The sequence below is a fragment of the Anastrepha ludens genome, chromosome 6 (genome assembly GCF_028408465.1).
Source record: "Anastrepha ludens isolate Willacy chromosome 6, idAnaLude1.1, whole genome shotgun sequence".
Classification (NCBI taxonomy): domain Eukaryota; kingdom Metazoa; phylum Arthropoda; class Insecta; order Diptera; family Tephritidae; genus Anastrepha; species Anastrepha ludens.
In genome coordinates this window covers 13802731-13817154 of record NC_071502.1, presented here as the reverse complement: position 1 = coordinate 13817154, position 14424 = coordinate 13802731, and the positions used below count along the sequence as shown (strand labels likewise).

The following is a 14424-nucleotide window of genomic DNA, read 5'->3' as shown; positions in this document are numbered from 1 at the left end:
TCCGGCCAAGACCTGTCACTTTTGCAGTACATTTAATATTACGTATATACATATAAAACAAACAATAACACTAACAACCACTGGCACACGGCACAGTGCATACAGAAAATAAAGCAATACTTGAGATTTCTCAACAAACATTGTTGTTTACTTGAAAATAAATAAAATAATATATATGTATATGTGCATATGCACTCGTTCATGCATTAGCTATGCATTTTACCGAGCAGCTGACAAGGTAAACTTTTTTCACGCATACATACAAGTGTACTCGAATGTATGTATGTATATGCTCTAGTCTTCAACTCAACGAATAGTTGAAATGTTCATATCGAAATATATATTTGCAGCATTTTCATCATACTTTCAATTGCTCAGATTTGTAGCTGTTACTGGGTAAGCAATATAATAATATAATAGATGCTGTTTTATGAGGATGAAAACTTATCAAATCGTGAGGTGAAGAGGTTAACGACAACGTCAGTTAGTTTTTACTATGACAAACAACAATAATTATTTTAAATTTTAATAACAAACACACGTTGGAAATGCAATTATATTTTTGTTTACATTGAACTCTGCATAGTGCATAGAATACTACAGCAAATAGAGAGATATGCTTGCATTGTACCAGAGAGAGCGACGAGACTCTGCGTCTGTTTGCACACCAAAGTTAAAGAAATAATTAATTCTTTTAAAAAATTAAAGAAATAATTAAAGATTAAGAAAATAATTAATTATAAAACATAATTTAATATAAAAAATTTTTTTTTAAATAATAAAATTATAATTAAATAATTAAAAAAAAAAACAATAATAAAAAAAAAATTGTTAAAAAATTAAAAAAAAAAAATAATTTATTAAAATTAATTAAAAATTAAAAAATAATTAATTAGAAATTAAAAAAAATTTAATTAAAAATTAAAAAATTATAATTAATTATTAAAGAAATAATTAACTGAATTAATTAAATAAATATTGTAAACAACAAAAAAATCGATCAGGCGTTCAGTTGCATTTCATATATGTAACTATACCATGGAATTGTTACGATCAGGAATACCACTGAAACTATTTGCATTGCGATTACAAATAAGTGCTTCCTAACAAGTGCTGCAATACGTTTATGATTAATATTGAAAACAAAAAACGTATTACTTCAGGGTTATTTGTTTGACTATACAACAATAAAATTTTGTTTTTCTCGTTCACAAATGCGTAGATGTTGTACCGATGGGACACAAAAACAGTGTATAAAGTGAGTGCTGTTAATTATAAAAGGAAGTAAACTGCAAATTACATACATATGTATGTATATGCAAGCATACATACATACAAATATGCAAACACACATACATATGTGCGTATGTGAATACGCATTTAAAGAGAAAAGCAGTGGTAATAATTTTTGCTTTCGCGCACCTCCTACCATTTTAAAACCACAAAAAAACTGGAATTATCCACTTAAGATACGAAATAATCTTAATTTCCGTTTCGAAAACAGTAAAAAGTAAATAACTGACGTCAGCTAAAGTTATTTAAGAACAACACGTAATGCTGAATCTTAGTAATAGTAGAAAGGGTTTAATATTGTATAATAATAGTATAAATCCGAAATTTTAAGGGGTTACATACTCGTACAGTTAGAATTTCCAAAAGATCGATTTTTTTATTACCTATTTAATTTTTTTAAGAATACACAGAGAAAATTTAAAATTGTCCGATGAATATTTTCGAAGTCACATGCAAATTAAAAAAAAAAATGTATCCTATGTAAAGTGCTTTTCAAACCTTAAACCCGTTTTTCTCAAAATCGTGTTTTCAAAGTCGGTGACCAACATTTCTCGAAAACAGCTAAACCGATTACTCTCAAATTTTAACACGAGCATCTAAATATATTTTTGGTAGTTAAGCGATGATTTTTTCTCTCCGATAAATATTTTTTTATAAAGAATTTATGGCCGAAATTTTGGTCAAAAATAGATTTTTTTTGTTGAGAAACCGCCATTTTGACAAAAAAATTTATTTTGCTTATTCCTTCGATTAATTACTAGATTTAACATTACTTTTAATGAAATCTGTTTGGTTTTATAATTTCAGAAGATCCAATTCAGAGATATAGGGGTCACCGCAAAACGTCTTTTTTGAGAGGAGCTCCCGGAGATCAGCTGTAGCTCCTTTCCCAATAAATATTTTCATTAATACTAAGTCTTAAAATACAGTTAAAATATAACATAATATGTGTACAAATTTTTAGGCTAATAAATTTAAAAGTTTTCTAAGAAAAAATTCTGGAAAATTCGTTTTTTTTTCGGCCTTCCAGGCTAACTTATGGGATACAGCTATGAGACCCACTTTCGGCTTAATGGCGACGTCAATTTTCAATTTCAATTAAAAATCCGATACCTCTAAATTGATCACCCTTTCTATATAATATTATAAAACGAAAAAATCTGTTGTGTTCCATCCAACAATTCACAAAGGAAGGAATGGGTAAAAGTGCGACGCGCCCAACTTTCCGATGCAGTACCTTCCTTGAAATCACTTCCCACTCTTAAACAAACAAGTAAGTAGCAATAATTTTAGGATTTGCAAAAATGTCACATTTGCACATTGAATTAGGCCACAAGACAAACTTGTTTGCGCGAAACCCATAACGAGTAAACGGAAATTGTTGATGCTTGTTGTGTTTTTGTGTCGAGGAGTTTCTAATGTGGAACTGGTCCACGCTCAAAATGATACTTCATTCAAGTACAAAAATACAAATGGGTTCACAACAAATGAGCAACAAATTGTATATTTTCATGTTGTCCAATAAGCGTGCGTCAAATAGTTACTTAACTTTGTTAAATACACTTAGGTGCTTATGTACATTTCTATGGGAAACAAAATATATCACCCAGCCATATCAGTAGGGCATTATCATGTATCATCATATAATAGCTTCAACTAAATAATAATAACAATAAAGGAGTGTGTTTTTGAATTTCTTGCGAATGTGTTAAAATTCCTGTAAACAACTTAATTGGATACACGCGACAATAATAAAATCCAGTACCACGTCATAACCCAGACGATAACAAAATTAAAAAAAAAACTTTAATTCGTAATATGAAAGTTAAACAAAAACAAGTCAGTTCAAGTGTTATGCTCCAACCCACATATTTAGTGTGCAATTTATTTTAGTCTTTCTTTCATTTTTACTGCCAGTCCTGGTTCTTTTTGCGATTTTCTATTGTTAATGTATTCAAATTTTGCGCCTTATTGTTTGACTATTCAACGCTCACTTTATAAGAAAATAACACGATTGTGATAAAGGGGGTTTCACTAGGGACATACGTTGCCACAACAGTCGGTTCTACGTTACCGAAACGACCCGGATTTATTTCCGGCCAAGGACTGTCACTCCAGCAGCATTCCCCGTATGTAAGTTAGGAGAATATTTATGTTGCTACAACAACAACAGGAGGCAAACGAATTTTGTAATTTTCATAATCTGCCAATTTCTAATCGATCAAAATTTACATATTTATCATGATTCAATTATAGAAGGTTAGGTTAGGTTTGGCAGCCGCATCACACATAGGGACGCGATGCCATTCAGACCACGAAATGGGTCCGTTGGTGGAAAAGGTAAATAATGACAAAGGCGTTCTGACACTCCCTCATACAGGGCTGCATTTACGAAGAATGTAGAAAAAGGGGAAACAGTTTTCCCCCTTCTTGCCTAAAGGTAGTAAAAAATACGCAAAGTAGCTCTAAGTACTGTAACAAAAATTAAAAGAAAAACGAAGTTTATTGGTGATTTAATCTACATTAAAACAAAACAACAAAATAATTATTTTTTTTTTAAGAATCTCACCTCATTCGACCAAAAAAATGTCGCTTTTTTTCTTTGTTTATGCAGATTAAATATTCAAAACTATCGTCCTAAAACGATTTTTCAAAATTCCGAATAGTCATTTTAGTGACGTAACCTCTACAGCAAAACTTCAAAATTAGTTTTCAGGCAAAAAAAAAGCAAGAATTGATATTTATACACAAAAATGTAGTTTAGTTTTTGGCAAAGCGAATCTATTAAAAGGTGGTGTTGGTAAATCAGCTGATTTGTTTTTTTTTTTCTTTCGCCGTGTCCATGTGGTTGTCAGCCCGGAATGAAGCAAGGCGAATTTATTATTTCTTTTCTAGTTTTCCAATACTTTGTTTTAACAATCAAACGTACAGAACATTGTTGTTGGCCTAGTGCCACCACCTTTAATGGATGCGCCTTGGTTTGTGGAAGCAAAACTGCAAAACTAGTTGCCAGGTACATAAACAAACAAAAATATGATATAAGCATACATATGTACACACGTTCAAATTTAGGGGTTGAAATCATTACAAAACCAGCTGTTCGAATTCAAGAAGAAACGCGCTATTTACTTTCTCGAAACCATGTTTTTCGAGCTGTCGACACAGATATAGCCGGTTGTACTGAACCGATTTTGATGAAATAATATTTAAATGAGGTACAATTGATGTCGTTTCGTGTGAACTATGACCATTCGGAAAAAAATATTAGTATTTTTTTCGTACCTTTGAAGTCAAAAAAGGGTAAAAAAAAACAGTTTTTCATCTTTGAAGGTATGCCATTTAGTCAATTTTTTTTTTCTTTTAAAAGAGCATAGTTCACACGATGATGACATTCATACTGAACAAGAATCTTTTTTGTCTTTTTGATTTGAGATACCTGTGAGTCCCGGAAACCGTGTCGCCAGCCACCTTTTTTTGGAAGATCATTTCTTTGAAGGCTGACAACTTTTTGAACGAACCTCGTATGGTAAAAAAAACTTATTTTTTAACAATGTATCGAAAAATTAAATACTGAAAACAATTTTGGTGAAAAATCGATTTTTTTTTTTTTTTTTTTGAGAAACCGCCATTTTGATAAAAAAATTATTTTGTTTATTCCTTCGATTAATTACTAGATTTAACATTACTTTAACGGAATCTGTTTGGGTTTTTAATTTCAGAGGATCCAGTTCAGAGATATAGTGGTCACCGCAAAACGTCGTTTTTGAGAGGAGCTCCCGGAGATCAGCCGTAGCCTTTCAAAATAAATATTTTTAACAAAATACATATATATAATTGGCGCGTACACCCTTTTTGGGTGTTTGGCCGAGCTCCTCCTCCTATTAGTGCCGTGCGTCTTGATGTTATTCCACAAACGAAGGGACCTACAGTTTCAAGCCGACTCCGAACGGCAGATACTTTTATGAGGAGCTTTTTCATGGCAGAAATACACTCGGAGGCTTGCCATTGCCTGCCGAGGGGTGACCGCTATTAGAAAATTGTTTTTAATTTTGGTGTTTCTCCGAGATTTGAATCTACGTTCTCTCTGTGAATTACGTATGTTAGTCACGCACCAACCCATTCACGCACCAATACAGTTAAAAGATAACATAATATGTGTACAAATTTTTAGTTCAATAAATTTAAGTTTTCTTAGAAAAAATTCGGGAAAATTCGCTTTTTTCCGGCCTTCTAACTGTATATAACCCCTAAATGGACATTAAGGCGCGTTTTCACTTTTAGCCTCTTGATGATTTGAAGCGTTGAATCTTTTCAGAATATGCTGTATAAAAGTGACGATATGCCCCTATTGAAAACCCCTATACAATGTTAACAATTTTTTGATTTTCTTCTTGTTTAATCACATTAAAAAGCAAACAAACCAGCTGACCGTGCTGAAGTCAGCGGAAAAAACCACATTCTAGTTATAACAAATATACATATAACCTACCTACATCTCTGCATACATAAAAATACAATTCCAAACAATAAGCGAACATGTACATATGTATGTAGCGCCGCCGCGTAAGTGTGGAGTTTTATTGCCCCCGTCGCAATATTTACCATAATGTCTGCGGTAACCTAATGATAGCGTTGGCGACGCCTGATATATAGCCAGCCTTTGTGGGCGCTTTGAATGAAAAGAGCCGACTCTATATCACCGTGCCTACTATTGTATATTTAACGTTTTGTTTAGTTAGCGAAAATTTCCATTTTTCGATTGGCGGTAATCACGTTTCAGACGCGTGTCGACAAGTGAGCAATGACATATGGTTTACGCTTGGGGCTGTGCTTCTTTGGTTATTTCGAAGGCATAATAAATACAAGACGAAATGCATTGTATACAAACTAGTGAGCATTGTGCCCAGCGCGAAGAGTAGACAATAGTTAGCACCTACATACACACTTTGAGATTAATTGAAATAAAATATCATTTTGCGCCGTTGACCAGACCACTTAATTGAGTGGTGATAGGAACACGCGCTCTAACACTTATGAATGTTTTATCAATATTAATCAAACCTATGACAACTATAACGGGAAGCATTAGCAATTAAGTAAATATCAGCAGACTAGTCAGTTATAAAAAAAAAATAGGTTCATATACAAATGTAAAAATCATTATCAGGTTTAATATCAAGGCACGTAAGGGAATTCGTCAACAAAATATTTTTTTTTAATTTTTGTATGCCGTTCTTTTATTTTTTTCAAACCTACATATGCAGGTGCCAATTAATTCAAAACTTCACTGCATTTTTATATTAAAATATGTGCTTAAATTAAAATAAAAATGCATTTATATCAAAATATGTGCTTCAATTTTAAATAACTTCACTTACCAGCAAAACGAATTTTTATCAAATCTAGTGGATGCAATATTAGTGTCGATGTTACGCCACCCGAAATGCCCGCTAATAAATGCTCATACTTCACATGGGAGGTTAAATTTAATTTGCCTCCAAATTTGGTCGACTTTGAATTGATTGCAGTCATTTTTGTAGTTTCCTTCTTGTCTTCCGATTTCTCCGACACAGTTGTTGCACCAAATCGTGGTTCCTTTGTGCTTTCGGCAATTTTGTCTTTTTTCTTGTCCACTTTTGGACACTCGTACAGCTAATTACGATCGATATATTACACGCACTACGTAAATGCTCCCTTATTACTTTTTATATGCGACCACTGTAATTCGCCTTTTTGGTTGCTATATGACTTGAAATTTTATGTATTATTTTTCATGAATTCTTAATCCAAATATTGTAGCGCTGCTGTTTTTTTTTTTTTTTTTTGTTCAACCAATCTGCAATCAGTTCTTTTCCATTCACGCGTTTATTTCTAAAGTAGGATGATCTCTTAGTTTTCTAACAAATTTGTAGTTCTTTGGCGTTTTTGCTGTTCCCGCAGCATTCTTTTCTAAAGGTTGCAAACGTCAAACTATCTAATAGATACTATTAAATTACTTATATATGCGATTGTGCATTTGATCACAGGAACTCCTTGTTCTTGGTGCGTAACTGCTCTGCTAAACTACTCGATTTATTTTGTTGCGAACTGAGGATACAGCTGGCGTCGCTTTTATTAACTAAAAAGCTCTTGTTTTGGCCTTTCAGTGGAATAGTTATTTTTGCTGTAATATGACTGCTAAACATCTTCCCGTGGTGTGAATAATTGCTGAGATTTTTTTACTTCGGGTATGTATGAAAAAGTCCTCTCGATTTTGTTTTTTTTTTTCTTTGCTCACGACTGTATTTTGCGTTCGGCTCTGCCTCTGCGGTGATGATGAAATTTCATCGACCCGTCAACTCAGACAGAAAAATTAAAACAATCCCTAAATGTATGAGTATTTAATAATGTCCGAAGAAATTTTCTTGTATTTTACTGTAATTCACAGATTTTTGCATCTTCCATGAAGTATTGTTTTATTATATAATTTCTGAACGCCTTTTTCGTCAATACCTTCGTTCAATTGCAGAAATAATTTTTCTACCTGCCGTGTGTATGTGATTGTAGCTTATATGCACTTCAGTTGACTCTCACACGCCGTATTTCACTTTCCTTTACCAGATAATTCTTTTGCTTAACTTAGTAATTATATTTAACTTGTGAATATTCAAGAAAATTCCACACAGATAAAGTTTCTAAACTAAACTCGTCAAATGTCAAAATGTGACTGCCCTGTCGGCTGGCATCGCAAGATGGCCAAAATGCCAAAAAAAAAACTTGGTCAGAAACCGGTTTCGCTGAAATCAAGGCGAATTCATACAGGGTGATACCAGTGATACAAAAACCAAATACGAATATATATTGTTCTGCAATTTGAGTGTTCAAATTTCAATGATCATTATTTCGACTACTTCTTGATTACTTTGACATTTCACCCAACAAAGGAAAACAAAGCAGCTGTTCTATTCCTATCACCTATTATGGATTCAACTTAGATCGTCTAAAACAGATATAGAATCGTATTCGTCAAGCAAGCCAATAATTGCCTAGTGTTAAAGATGTTATTGCTGGCAATTAGGGTCTTCGTACGTTGGAGGTCGGTTATACCCAGTATCCTCACGAACAGTACCTGCGCTTTCTCCTTTGCTTCAACATCCAGCAAATTATCTGCTTACTAAAATAGCGACCGTGCGACTGCGTATAATATACATACATCGCATCTTAGTTAAAACTTAGGATAATACAAAGTAATTTACAGCTAGCCAACACGACTTTTATATTGTGACGTAAATGGGCCGAACGAAGAAATGTTGTGCATCTATCAGGGCAAACTTTGTTTTCCATAATTTCTCTGGGTGGTGTGACTAAAACAGGCGATTTAGTTTGTTTTTCTTCCATTTTGGTAGTTTGAATGTCAAAGTGACAAGTTTTTTTTCACTTTCTGATTGAAAATCGAGGTAAAACTAACTGAAAGTATTAACCTCATTTCTACACTCAAACCACCGAATGGCAACATCAAAATTCGCATTTATGCAAATTTACATGTATGTGCCCCGAGTGATAGAATGCATGACTGTACCTTCCTAATTCGCTGGTACGTCATCGCTTATGAATGTTCAAACAAAATTAAGGAAAATTACTTGTTTGTCAAGCGGAAGAATAAGCGAAGGCAATAGGAACTGCCAAACTCTACATGCTGCTACAACAACGACCAACAAACACAAGAAATTACACACACACACTTTCTTGCCACGGTGTCATTGGCATTGAAATTAAAAAAAACCGAATTTGAAATATTTTTATAATTCGTGCCTTCACAAATTTAACAGGCGGCACTTTATCTTCATAACTTTGTTTAACTTAAAAGATACAAATCTTTAAATCACAATATTACCAAGCTATTTACTGAATGTTTAGAAACAAGAAACTTTTTTTCCTTATTTGTTTCGTTTACTTCAAGCGGTGACTGCTACCAGTAGGCAAAATTGGCAAACAAAGCTAGACTTATCGGAAGGCGCCATCTTTAGCTTCTGTACCCCATGACGGTTCACCTTGTACGAATTCGCCTTGGTCATTATGGAAGTAGAAAATGCAATCCTGCGATATCGTGCTGCCAAATATAAAATCTATATATATAAAAAGAAGTTACATTTCCTTGGTAATCTTATAACTCAAGAGCCGCCGAACCGATTGACACACAAATTTTAGAGTTCTTTTCTATCTTTGAGGAGGTGGTTTGTGTGAAGTTTGATTGAAATCGGTGCAGCCGTTCCTGAGTTATGACATTTTACGCTTATGAGCGTTTCTGTTGTACTGTTGTGGTTGTAAGTGTATTATGTTAATATTAATTTGCTGTCGTTGGAATTCAGTTTTTGCAAATATATTTTATTGGTGATGAGAATCGTGAATTAGATCAGCGCTGTGCAATTTCGACGAATACGAGAAGATCAATCGTGAATGAATTGCAAATAAAGTTCCATCAACACAATGAATTGGTGAAATTGTTCAAAGTGGCACTCGATCTGATGCCCACCGATGGCCACAAAATCATAATAAAAGCCGATAAAACACCAATTGGGGAGCACGCCAGACGATTCAATGTACCAACGATTGATGAAGTAGCCATTGTTGTGGTTGGTGAACAGTTTCGGTCACGAGAAATTGTTTTGTATCGTAGAAATGAGCAATTACAACGTATTTCAGAACTCCATCGCTGTTATGATGCATTGCAATACCCCATTTTGTTTTGGAGAGGGGACGATGGCTATCATATCAACATACCAATGATAAATCCAACAACTGGTACATACACATTTCATTTTTGTTTAAATATGATTTTTAAATAATTTTCATACGCTATTTATTTTTTGCATTGCAGGTCAAAAATCAACGAAAACCGTCAGTGCGATGAATTTTTATTCGTATCGATTGATGATTCGCCCTCAAGAAAACAATTTTATTTTGCGATGCAATCAACTTCCGCATCAAAATATCGTCGATATGTACGCCAAAATTGAAAGTGAGCTATTCAATTTCATCCGTCAGAGTCAAGCCCGATTAAGATCAGAGGAATACATACATTTGCGTGACGCAGTAATCAATGATACATTTATCGATTTGCAAGTCATTTTGGACGAAAATATAATAAAAAATTTAATGCTCCAGGAGCCCTTGGAAAAACATTTTTAACTTTATTTATTTTAGCATAATTTATTTAGCGTAAAAAATTGAAATGGAAATTAAAGAATCAAAGTTTAATTACAAGTTTTTATCGGCTCTTTCACCTTACCTGTATATAGGTGACCACCACAATCAAATTTTAAAAAGTACAGTGGGCTTCGCACCACCATACATAAAATGTTTTTTTTATATCGCAAGAAATTTTTCATATTAAGTTTTCTTTATAGAACTCGTAAAATGTTTAAACAGTTTAATTAGTTGATTTTTTTCATTCAACACACTTTCTAAAGATGTCACAAGAAATAAATGAAAGTGATTTGAGGGGTTCGTTTTTTAAGTATTTGAAATAGGTCTTGTAATTTATTTGTGTTTGATATCCATTTCAAGCGCTTAATTGCCTTCAGATCTAGAGTGTAAAGTGTATTTTATCTACATTTATTTTGGAAATGAATAAATGGCTTTGATACGCTATAACTAATAGACTCATCACAATGTGTCCGTTGAGGCTTTGAACTTCACTGACAGCTATGTAGATAGGCTATATGTATTTGTTTCATGATTCAATTATTAAAGGTTTGCTCACTTTTGACATTAGAATTCTGACACTCCCTTACAAAAGGTCGCATTTAAGAAGGGCGAAGAAAATAGATCAATTAAACAACTTTAGCAAAAAATGTTTTGTTTATACTTAAATTATAAATGATACAAACGGAAATTGCTAGGAATAATATTAAACAATGGTTATTAAGTTAAATCCAGAATGATATTTTGTAAACTAATTTTTAAATTAAAAAAGGAGGTTGTCTGTAAAGTCGGTTTACTGACGATAGTTTAACGTGATAACGTCATAAGAAAATACTGATTGAGTGGTTGCATTTTTCAAAAGAAAATTTTAATTTTATTTGTTTGATAGATATTTTGTATGGATATAGACAATGAGTTAACATTAACATAACATAATATAACATAACATAACATAACATAACATGACATAACATAACATAACATATCATAAAGCATTCACCAACAGCTTTCATTTGATACCCATATTGTACATACACGTCCGAAGGTTACCCAGGTCCATGTTTTGACCTATATCTCGAGACCCTATCTACCAATAGGTATTCAAACTATACGGAAATCATCTTCAATACCTACTTAACAATGTGTGTAAGTTTGGTTTAATTCGGTGCAAAGACACGGCGGGTCCACGTTTTGGCATATATTTCGAGACCCTAGTCATCAATAGGTATGAAAATTACCCCGTATTAAAGCACTTATCAACAGCTTTCATTTGATATCCATATTGTACAAACACATTCTAGGGTCCACGTTTTGGTCTCTATCTCGAGACCCTAGTCACGGAGCGGATGGAAATACTCTGAACTAAAGCATTCACCAACAGCTTCCATTTGATACCCATATTGTACATACACATCCGAAGGTTACCCGGGTCCACGTTTTGACCTATATCTCGAGACCCTACCTACCAATAGGTATCCAAACTATACGGAAACCATCTTCAATACCTCCTTAACAATGTGTGTAAGTTTGGTTTAATTCGGTGCAAAGACACGGCGGGTCCACGTTTTGGCATATATTTCCAGACCCTAGTCATCAATAGGTATGAAAATTACCCCGTATTAAAGCACTTATCAACAGCTTTCATTTGATACCCATATTGTACATACACAACCAAAGGTTACCCGGGTCCCCGTTTTGTTCTATATCTCGAGACCCCAGTCACGGAGCGGCATGAAAAAGACTCTGTACTAAAGCATTCACCAACAGCTTCAATTTGATATCCATATTGTACAAACACATTCTAGGGTCCACGTTTTGGTCTCTATCTCGAGACCCTAGTCACGGAGCGGCATGAAAAATACTCTGGACTAAAGCATTCACCAACAGCTTCCATTTGATACCCATATTGTACATACACATCCGAAGGTTACCCGGGTCCACGTTTTGACCTATATCTCGAGCCCTATTTCCGAAATAAAATATAATCCATGTTACTCGTGGATGATGTAGCTTTCAAATGGTGAAAGAATTTTTAAAATCGGTCCAGTAGTTTTGAGCCTATTCATTACAAACAAACAAAGTTTTCCTCTTTATAATATTAGTATAGACAACATATCTTATAAGGTACATATATGGTAAATATTAAAATACATTTTTTCCTTCATATATTATAAAAAAATTAATAATTATAACATTAAAACAACAGGTATTATTAACAAACTTGGTTTTATTTTAAATTCTTCAAGTGAATCAAATTAATAATAATCAATAAGAAGGCATATGCAAGTACAAATACGTGAATTTATATATGTACATATGCGCATATACATACATATATACGCTCACTTAAGTAGGGGAGAGCATTCAAAGGCACAGCATTGTGCCGAAAATTATGAATTATGAAGCGAAAACAAAACTGCCCCATAATATACTTAGATACCTTTTTAGACCTTTTTTATGAAGTGTAATTTATTATTTGGTATATGAATACTTATATTAATGTCGAGTGTTAAGTGTTACAGCTTTGAAATAAAAAGTACATATTGATTGAAAAATTTTGGTTACAAATTTTGAGACATCGGTCTCTTTTGTTATGAACAATACTGCACATCAACACAACTCGCAGAAGCTTCAGTGATTTCTTCAATATTAAATGTTTGGCACTTTGTGCTTCATGGGAAGGCTGAATGTCTGCACAGTAGCCTACAAAAAAACCGCACTCTTATTTTACAGTAAGTTTATTTCTTTGCTGCTAATATGCATATGCTTTTGTGCACTTTTTATCAATCGGAGAACCACATACGTAAAGGAATATGTTAACTTTATATTTATATACCACGCGAGAACTAAAAATAATGGTTTAGAAATTTTCCCTAGTATCGAAATGTCCTGGCCAGAACTTTTTCATATACTACTTGTCGTTTTTTTGTGCCTATTACTGTAGCTTTTGCGAACACTTGACTCACAGCAGCTGCGGCTGTCGAGCAGTTGGAACACATATTTACATACATAGAAGCGTGCATACATATATACGGCCACTCGACATCACAAAAATTCAAGACTTACAAAATATTGGCAAATAATTTCAATTCGACGCGAAATATTCCAATATTGACTATTTTCGGATGGTCGCGAAAATTGGCATATGGGCGGCTCGTTTTATGAATGAAATTGAAATATGAGCTCGAACTTATGAATGAAGTTTTTTGTTTTTGATCTAAATTGTTCAGCGCCGTCGCTGATAGAATCATGGCCGCTGCGACTGCGTCTACGAATGTATTTTGTTTTTGTAGTCGCTAGGCTTAGATTTTAGCTTTGGGCGACATGCGCATGTGAAGTATGTGTTTTTGTTGTGTTCTAGAACATTTTAGAATGTGTGGTGGCAAAGCGGCCATCGCGTTGTGCTTGCTGTTGCTTTTGCGTCTATCAAAGTATTGTGTTTTTGTAAGTACAATATTAGGAATATCGACTGGTGAAAGACAAAAGTACACGGAAGCAAGAAGGGAGCGCTGTGCTCGCGCATACTATATGCATGAATGTATGAACGTGCATGGATGTTGTAACATATGAATACAATTATTTTGTAGGAAGTTTAGAAGGCAAGTAGGTATACTCGTATATGTGTGTATATATGCTTGGGCATAAAGTGGGTATATATACATACATAGAGCAGAATTGTTTTTGCACTTGTTAGGAAGAAACTCGTTCACTAGTGCGTATGTGTATTTGATTTCTTGTAAGAATGTGATGTGCTGTGGCATGTGTACATATGTACATAAGTCAAGGTTATTTGGGCATACTTTGCATATGTGATATGATGTTCTTGCGCTTGTGCATTATTGTTTTTCATATACAAATGTACATACATACATATGTATGTAAATGCTGTCGAAAACATAAACTATAAATTGACATACAATATAAAATAAGTGTTGATTTATCTTAAAC

At 33.6% G+C, this 14424-nt stretch overlaps 2 protein-coding genes across 2 annotated transcripts in view; one reads left to right on the top strand and one right to left on the bottom strand.

Annotated features, from left to right (window-relative positions):
• The window catches only part of LOC128868208 (mitochondrial folate transporter/carrier), a 37356-nt gene extending 29341 nt beyond the window's left edge, over positions 1–8015 (bottom strand). Inside the window, exon 1 of the mRNA XM_054110039.1 lies at positions 6672–8015. Within this exon, the coding sequence (XP_053966014.1) occupies positions 6672–6825 (154 nt within the window). The 5' untranslated portion in view covers positions 6826–8015. The remainder of the gene's footprint in view (positions 1–6671) is intronic.
• A 1390-nt stretch (positions 8016–9405) lies between these two features.
• LOC128867362 (uncharacterized) lies at positions 9406–11066 on the top strand. Its single transcript, XM_054108512.1, has 2 exons — positions 9406–10074; positions 10151–11066. The coding sequence occupies exons 1-2, from the start codon at positions 9798–9800 to the stop codon at positions 10459–10461; spliced, it is 588 nt and encodes a 195-aa protein (XP_053964487.1). The 5' UTR covers positions 9406–9797; the 3' UTR covers positions 10462–11066.
• Positions 11067–14424: the final 3358 nt, after the last annotated feature.

Bases quoted from the DNA above. Each gene is read 5' to 3' on its own strand.
- LOC128867362 (XM_054108512.1), top strand. From the start codon at position 9,798: ATGCCCACCGATGGCCACAAAATCATAATAAAAGCCGATAAAACACCA. The intron at 10,075-10,150 runs GTACATACACAT...TTTGCATTGCAG, and splicing joins AATGATAAATCCAACAACTG to GTCAAAAATCAACGAAAACC.